The sequence below is a fragment of the Mizuhopecten yessoensis genome, unplaced genomic scaffold (genome assembly GCF_002113885.1).
Source record: "Mizuhopecten yessoensis strain PY_sf001 unplaced genomic scaffold, ASM211388v2 scaffold4505, whole genome shotgun sequence".
In the NCBI taxonomy this organism is placed as follows: Eukaryota; Metazoa; Mollusca; class Bivalvia; order Pectinida; family Pectinidae; genus Mizuhopecten; species Mizuhopecten yessoensis.
In genome coordinates this window covers 391,480-400,518 of record NW_018405580.1, presented here as the reverse complement: position 1 = coordinate 400,518, position 9,039 = coordinate 391,480, and the positions used below count along the sequence as shown (strand labels likewise).

The following is a 9,039-nucleotide window of genomic DNA, read 5'->3' as shown; positions in this document are numbered from 1 at the left end:
GGCTAGCCCAATATTGAATAAGTAACCAACTTCACGCTGGTTAATTATCCAGCAAAACAAAGGGACCATGAACACATCGGCGCTAACCGCTTTCGCATTTTAAGTACCTATTCTCGTCTCTGTTCCTGTTGTGGTCTTTTGGTATCAAGCTGAGTTTGAGGTCCGAGGTTTTCTGACGCAATGATATACCTAATTATTTTATATTTTCACTTCTCACATTTCTATGTTCATCCAGACAGTAATAGGTGCGTGATACCAACCGTTAAGGCCCGATTGTGCAATGTCTAGAGGCTGTATGTGATAATTGTGTTATTTATTGTTACAGATGCTGTTGTCAATCACCACATCCCTGGTCCTACTGACACAATGGCAGCTGCCTTACCATGCTGTATCTGGGGGATACGCGTCCACTTGGGAACACTGCCAATGTTCCTGGGTCGCATGGATGGCATGGTCTGACTGCGATAGCTCATGTTTTGGGCGGAGACAACGGGAGAGGCAGGTGCATATATACTTCAATACTGGATGTGTTGAATTCAGTGACTGTGCATCAAGTGATCTTGCTTATAGCTACTCTGGTTGTAACGAGGTATGCCACAATGGCGGCAGTAGTACCGGAAGTCGCTGTAACTGTGTGGCGGGTTTCTATGGGAATTGCTGTAACTACCGTAAGTATGACATCTCTGATTGTCGATGTACAAAGTATACGGCAAATATCTGAAATAATAAAACTAAGCCAGACTTATTATGTCATCACTTTCTTTATCTTAAGTGATCGAATAATATATGTCACTTTGTTATCAAGCCATAGAGAACATCGCTTCTAGTACTGTGATTAAGTTTGTTACAACTGTACTTAGTTTGTTCAAAATATTCACGCTAAATTTTATGTATGTCATTTGAACAATTATTCCGGATATTCCTGTATATAAGCCAGTCATCGCTATTGTGTGATTGTTACGCTTTTCGATGTATATATTTTCTATTACGGATCTATAGCTACTTTCTTATACCACTGACCATCCATGCGAGATCATTTGCTCTTACAGTTATGTATTTATCTGGTGTATATTCACCTGTGGTATTGCGTAAGATATCTGAAAATGCTTCTGAGCTTTTATCGACGCCAAATATGTATTATCAAGAAATCAACTGTGGTCACCCGGGGACTCTCGACAATGGTCAGGTGACCGGAAGTTTGTACACGTACGGGGCCTCTGTGGGATATTCATGTAATACACATTACACCCTGGTGGACGGTACCCAGACCAGGACATGTCAGCTGACCGGGGTATGGAGTGGAACATTGCCAAGATGTGCATGTACGTATAGCAATATATGCGTATAATTATAAATAGATTTACAAATGTAACAAATAAAATTATATGTTATTGTGTAATAAAGAAATAGAAAGGTCTGAATTAATTTTGAAGACAATTGTTATGTTTCAACATTTAAATGTCAATCTGTATATTTGTCAGTTTCCAACACGTGCTCCAGTAATCCGTGCGCTAATGGTGGTACGTGTACTAATGGTGTAGAGATGTTTACCTGTAACTGTCTACCTGGCTGGAGTGGTTTAACCTGTGCTGAAGGTAGGTTTGGATAGTTTTAGTATCTCACAGAAACAGGCAATATATCAATAGACCACTGGATAACGATTACAACACAAAGGCGTTTGGGTAACCGATTCAAAGTCAAATACACGGAGGTACATATATATGGGTATATATTGTCCACGCAAAATGAAGGTGCGTTTCACATTGACTGTAAGAAGTATTTTTAAGTGATGCGTATTTGCTTAATTAATCAATCACGTCTATAAATATTTATAATATGCAACAACTGTAACTGGATTTCAGAGATTTGCATTTTTAAATATATTACGTATAAATGTTCAGATATACAGCCTCCAGTAATCACAGGATGTGATTTTGACATCAGCGCCAATGCCACTACCCCGCTTCATTTTGTCAACTGGACTGCACCAACCTTCTCCGATCCCATGGGCAATGAGATCCACAGATCCACAAATTATCCATCTCCAGAATACGATTTTCCGTGGGGAGATTTTGTGATACAGTACACTGGAGTTAAGGCAGCAAATGGGATGACTGCAGAATGTACAATACAAGTTGACATAAGGCGTAAGTAGTGTGCTTAATGTCATGATTGCAAGCTCCTGCAAACAATTGAAAGAAAATCATATTGTTATCGTAATAGCTGCTACAGTGTACGATAACAAAGAGCACAATCATATGTTTAAAAAAAATAACAGTCATATTCATGAAAATAATTCTGTCAATTGATTTTGGTGCTTCAAAAAGCTTCTGGTTTTGCCGTGGAAATAAAATGATTTAGATCTGGTTGATACAAGCTGGTTTTACCGATCGTTTTTCTTGTTCCAAATGTAGCGACGCCATGTGAGGACATGCCTGTGCCTGAGAACGGTGTTGTTGTCTGTAACGGCTGGAGGACAGATTTCGGTCGGTACTGTAGGGTTGTGTGTCACATTGGCTACTCTCTACCCATCTCCGTAAACCCTGACCAGTGGTACGTGTGTGGGGCGTCAGGTACCTGGGCACCTGGCAGCTGGTCTTCTCTCACCTGCAGATGTAAGTTATATTTTAAGTATTTCGTATCCCGGTATTATGATTCCGAAATGACTGACTGTGACGTTTTATCGAATTACATGTTAGTTCGGCATAAAAGTGAGCAATGTCACAGTATGTGGTAAATGTATAGGTTTATAAATGTGCTTATAAAGATGAACAGTGAATTCAACTCAAATTCTCATTCCTTACTTTTATATGAAAGCAGGAATTTTGTAAACTAGTAAAAGATTCGAACAGGGATAGTAAGACCAGATGTTCCGGGAGGGCATTTGCATTCTGCTTCATCAAAATCATCTTTCATGTAAAACTAAGTCAAATCAGAGTAATTTCACGTCCTTAAAGTGAAAACCGCGTAATGAGAGCGATAAAATGAGACACATTCAAAATGAATATAGGAAGTACTTATTGTACTTTTCTATTTGTCCCTTAAGTGATGTGTATGCATGTAGCTTACTCCGTATTACCTTGTATTTCAGCTTACGCGCTCACACATTCGAATGCAACCAGTGTAAGTAACTGTACCGACACGGAGTTCCTGACGTCTACAAAGAGTACCTTTATCACCAATCTAAACAAGTCCCCTTTTAATGAAGTCTGTAATGACTACAGCGACTTGTGTAACACGAACAACGTCATGGTAATGTGTTAAGTGTCATATAGTCATGGTATTTTGGCACCCGTGAGCACGGATTCATAGACATGCTAGATACCAGAGCAAGACTAAAAACTTTTGAACATTGGACACTTTTGAATTTGGTATTTCACGAGTATGGCAGAATATGAAAATTGTTTCTGCTCTTATCTGGAAATATGTGCATACAAATTTGTAATACGTGCACTATTGTATTTACTTAGGTATACTGAATACTTAAGTAAATACCACATTGCACGTAGCAAAGGCGAATTATTCCAATTTTGGCCTGCCTACAGTTTCATATGTATTTTCTCTCCTATGTGGGGAGTTTGTATCTTAGGTGATGTCTTTGATGTGTTTGTTCCATTTAAGAAAGTTTCTGTATAATATTGATTCAAATTATGTTTTTACTGGAGTCGACTTATTGTAGTGTGTGGTTGTGGAGTTTATGAGTGCTCTTAAATTTTGTGCGTTTGTCTAATATGTAAACAATGTTGCATTTGTCAAGGTGGAAATGCATGAACATATAAATGTATCTTGCTTCTATTTTTATACAGAGTTTAACGCCTGTTGTAGTTTGTTTCAACACGTTCCAGACAATATATCACTTCCTTTACATGTTTGTAATGCTATTTTTAATAGTTTCGATAACGTACTAAAACATTTACGGTGTGTAGTTAATGATTGAAAGATTAACATTTGATCACTTTCATATCATCCTATTACCGTGTCATCCTCGACAGCTATCAGCCCTCGGGACTCCAGCTCCTTTATTTTATTTGGAGGTCTCGGGTTGATATGGAAGTAGGATATGAAAATGGTCAAATGATAACATCTTAAACCGAGCAGCTTTTCACGATGTGTTAAGTGTACATTTTTTTTTACTCTTCCCTTGTGTTGTCAATGGTTTCACACATATTTTTGATTGATTATGTCACTATGATTATTTAAAGCGTAACTTTTCATGACGTCATGTAACTTACATTTGCTAATAACCACCAGTCCGGCCTGAAGACGCCAAAGAAAGAAGACATGCCCAGCAGTCACTTTTCGTCTTTGTTAAAAGTAAATATGTATACAAGTATACGGATTGTTTTGTCTTTCAATGCATGTTATAACCTGTTATATACAGAATATTTTGTTACATTTTGAAATTATTCAGGCATATAACATTTGCGTCATTCGTTTTGAAATAAAACAGAATACACACTCGCACAAACAAATTAAAAATTAAAAAATCGATGCTACATAAGGAAACAAAGAATTCTCGTAAATTGTAAGTGCTACATGTACGTAGGAATTTCCAATGAATACTCCAGTACTGAAATCCAAATGGCGTTGTGCCAACAAGTCTAGTCATATTGATGAAATCTAATACATAACAAGGTACCAGTTAAATGACTCCTTGTATGACTATTAGATTTTGGAATTGACTTTTTTTCTGTGTATTTGTATTGCATATTTACCCACCGTGTAGGAACATATAATAATTTGAAGGGAGTAAATAAAGTCACAGAGCTTACTAAAAGTACATTGGAGGAGAAGGGAGAATTTGAGTAGGGGGATTAATGATGCATTATATATTCACGTCACATAACATATATTGCTTGTACTTTTATAAGGATACCATACAAAACGTAAATGGAATACTTTTAAAAAAGTAAAAGGGAAAAAATTACCAGATGAGCCAAAGGGTAACCATATGATCAACCTTCATCTGGTCATGTCATAACGTCATTAGCATTGCTTACTGTATTATTGTTGATGACGCCATAAAACTAACAGTAACTAAGAAACATCAGCCCAACTGTAGATAGGCAGATAGATTTATGTATATATGCTATATACACGATAGTTTGTGACAAAGTCCCCTTTTCAATTATGGAGGTAAATAGAGGATAATTAATGGTGTCCAGCTAATAACCCGATGTTTGTACCAAAGATGTACGAAAACAACCACATATGCTACCGTCGCTTCATCTGCAAATGAACAGAAAATCAAAATACAAAATACTATTTTTAATGGCGAGTATTTAATCAATACTGGATCTTATATCATCACAAGTGAATATGTAACATTCGAAGTGAATATATAAGTTTATATCACACTGATAATTTCCGATATTTCACTGGTAAAAATGTAACACGTTCAAGTTGGCGTCTAAAACTATGTTTATTAGAAAATAGAAACCATCTGTGATCTGAAATAAATAACAGTCGTAGTCTAATAGCTAGAGAAAATATCTTTAAAACATATGACGCCATCTATTGTTATTCAAATAAGCAAATAGTCTTATTAAAGATATCCATACACCAGAACTGTTCAAAGAATCGACTCCNAAAACATATGACGCCATCTATTGTTATTCAAATAAGCAAATAGTCTTATTAAAGATATCCATACACCAGAACTGTTCAAAGAATCGACTCCTTATAAGGAAACAGGAAGTCTTTGGGAACGTGGAAATTTACAGGTGAATACCCCAATATGTAAGTCCAAAGTACGCTTTGGAAAGACGATTATTTGTTCAGATGTACTGTATTGAATTATCATCAGTTAACTACATGTGGTACAATGAATAACGTATAACATGTTCATCCACTGTGTAAGCATTAAGAAAAAAAAAAATGCTACTCAGAAAAATGTGGACAGGAGTTATTATAGTCACAAAGCTTACCAATGTACCTTGTAGAAGGGGGATCTGAGTAGGGTAGATCACTGATGTATTACGTATTCACATCGAACAACAACTGGTTTTGGATGTCCTTTTATTACAATGGAGTAGGACATCATACAGAAAAAACCCCACGGGTAGCATAATACGAACGCAAAAATACCAAGGTTTTTAAATATTGGCAACAAAGAAAATTAACGTAACATTTGTAAGTTTGTGGGAGGACCACCCTAGGCTGTATTGTGGAACAGTGAACAGAAATCACCAGCGGTGGGACGTCATCCTTTGATTACGTTTCAACCTGTATTTAGTCGATCATAGAAATGTACATGCATGATTAATCAGTACATGACATATCATAATTTAATCAGACCTTTTAAGTTCACAAAAGATTGCACAAATAAGCTGTTACATGAAACCATTAAATCGACAAAAGGTTTTCAACCACAGTCAGTTACATGTATCTCTGGGAATAAGTGTCAGGTGACTGTAACGCAAGGTTAATTAACCTATATTTTAACACACAAATACATGTTTTTGATCAATATATATTAACAATAACCGCAGCAAACGAATATAAAGAAGACTTTTAATCATATCATGGAAAGGATATGTATCAGAAATATTATGATGTCTTACTACATTTCTACGCGGTCCGGATCTTACAACAAGTTCTATACGGTCTGTACCTACACAAACTACGTATCTATACGGTCTGTTCCTACACAAACTACATATCTACACGGTCTGTACCTACACAAACTACATATCTATACGGTCTGTATCTACACAATCTACATATCTACACGGTCTATACCTACACAAACTACATATCTCTACGGTCTGTACCTACACAAACTACATATCTATACGGTCTGTATCACACAAACTACATATCTACACGGTCTGTACCTACACAAACTACATATCTACACGGTCTGTACCTACACAAACTACATATCAATACGGTCTGTTCCTACACAAACTACATATATCTATACGGTCTGTACCTACACAAACTACATATCTATACGGTCTGTACCTACACAAACTACATATCTACACGGTCTGTTTCTACACAAACTACATATCTAAACGGTCTGTACCTACACAAACGACATATATACACGGTTTGTACCTACACAAACTACATATCTACACGGTCTGTTTCTAAACAAACTACATGATCTACACGGTCTGTACCTACACAAACTACATATCTACACGGTCTGTACCTACACAAACTCCATATCTACACGGTCTGCATCTACACAAACTACATATCTATACGATCTGTATCTACAAAAACTACATATCTATACGGTGTGTTACTACACAAACTACATATCTATACGGTGTGTTACTACACAAACTACATATCTCTACGGTCTGTACCTACACAAAACACATATCTACACGGTCTGTATCTACACAAACTACATATCTATACGGTCTGTACCCACACAAACAGCATATCTACACGGTCTGTATCTACACAAACTGCATATATACACGGTTTGTACCTACACAAACTACATATCTACACGGTCTGTACCTACACAAACTACATATCTATACGGTGTGTTACTACACAAACTACATATCTATACGGTCTGTATCTACACAAACTACATATCTACACGGTTTGTACCTACATAAACTACATATCTACACGGTCTGTACCTACACAAAACACATATCTACACGGTCTGTTTCTACACAAACTACATATCTACACGGTTTGTACCTACACAAACTACATATCTATACGATCTGTATCTACACAAACTACATATCTATACGGTCTGTACCTACACAAACTACATATCTACACGGTCTGCATCTACACAAACTACATATCTACACGGTCTGTACCTACACAAACAACCTATCTATACGGTCTGTACTTACACAAACTGCATATCTACACGGTCTGTACCCACACAAACTACATATTTACACGGTTTGTACCTGCACAAACTACATATCTATACGGTCTGTTCCTACACAAACTACATATCTACACGGTCTGTATCACACAAACTACATATCTACAAGAACTGTACCTGAACAAACTACATATCTACACGGTCTGTACCTACACACACTACATATCTACACGGTCTGCATCTACACAATCTACATATCTATACGGTCTGTACTTACACAAACTGAATATCTACACGGTCTGTACCTACACAAACAACATATCTATACGGTCTGTACTTACACAAACTGCATATCTACACGGTCTGTACCTACACAAACTACATATTTACACGGTTTGTACCTACACAAACTACATATCTATACGGTCTGTTCCTACACAAACTACATATCTATACGGTCTGTATCTACACAATCTACATATCTACACGGTCTGTACCTACACAAACTACATATCTATACGGTCTGTATCTACACAAACTACATATCTACACGGTCTGTACCTACACAATCTACATATCTACACGGTCTGTATCTACACAATCTAGATATCTAAACGGTCTGTAACTACACAAACTACATATCTACACGGTCTGTACCGACACAATTTACATATCTACACGGTCTATACCTACACAAACTACATATCTACACGGTCTGTACCTACACAACCTACATATCTATAAGGTTTGTACCTACACAAACTACATACCTATACGGTCTGTATCTACACAAACTACATATCTACACGGTCTGCATCTACACAAACTACATATCTATACGGTCTGTATCTACACAATCTACATATCTACACGGCCTGTAACTACACAAACTACATATCTACACGGTCTGCATCTACACAAACTACATATCTATACGGTCTGTATCACACAAACTACATATCTACACGGTCTGTACTTACACAAACTCCATATTTACACGGTCTGTACCTACACAAACTACATATCTATAAGGTTTGTACCTACACAAACTACATATCTATACGGTCTGTATCTACACAAACTACATATATACACGGTCTGTACCTACACAATCTACATATCTTTACGGTCTTTATCTACACAAACCACATATCTACACGGTCTGTACCTACACAAACTCCATATCTACACGGTCTGTACCTACACAAACTACATATCTATACGGT

The 9,039-nt window shown here is 36.8% G+C and overlaps 1 protein-coding gene across 1 annotated transcript; it reads left to right on the top strand.

Moving 5' to 3' along the window:
* Positions 1–231: 231 nt before the first annotated feature.
* LOC110449124 (sushi, von Willebrand factor type A, EGF and pentraxin domain-containing protein 1-like) lies at positions 232–4,333 on the top strand. Its single transcript, XM_021495762.1, has 7 exons — positions 232–245; positions 326–668; positions 1,146–1,322; positions 1,482–1,595; positions 1,902–2,147; positions 2,415–2,615; positions 3,092–4,333. The coding sequence occupies exons 2-7, from the start codon at positions 326–328 to the stop codon at positions 3,262–3,264; spliced, it is 1,254 nt and encodes a 417-aa protein (XP_021351437.1). The 5' UTR covers positions 232–245; the 3' UTR covers positions 3,265–4,333.
* The last annotated feature ends 4,706 nt before the right edge of the window (positions 4,334–9,039 follow it).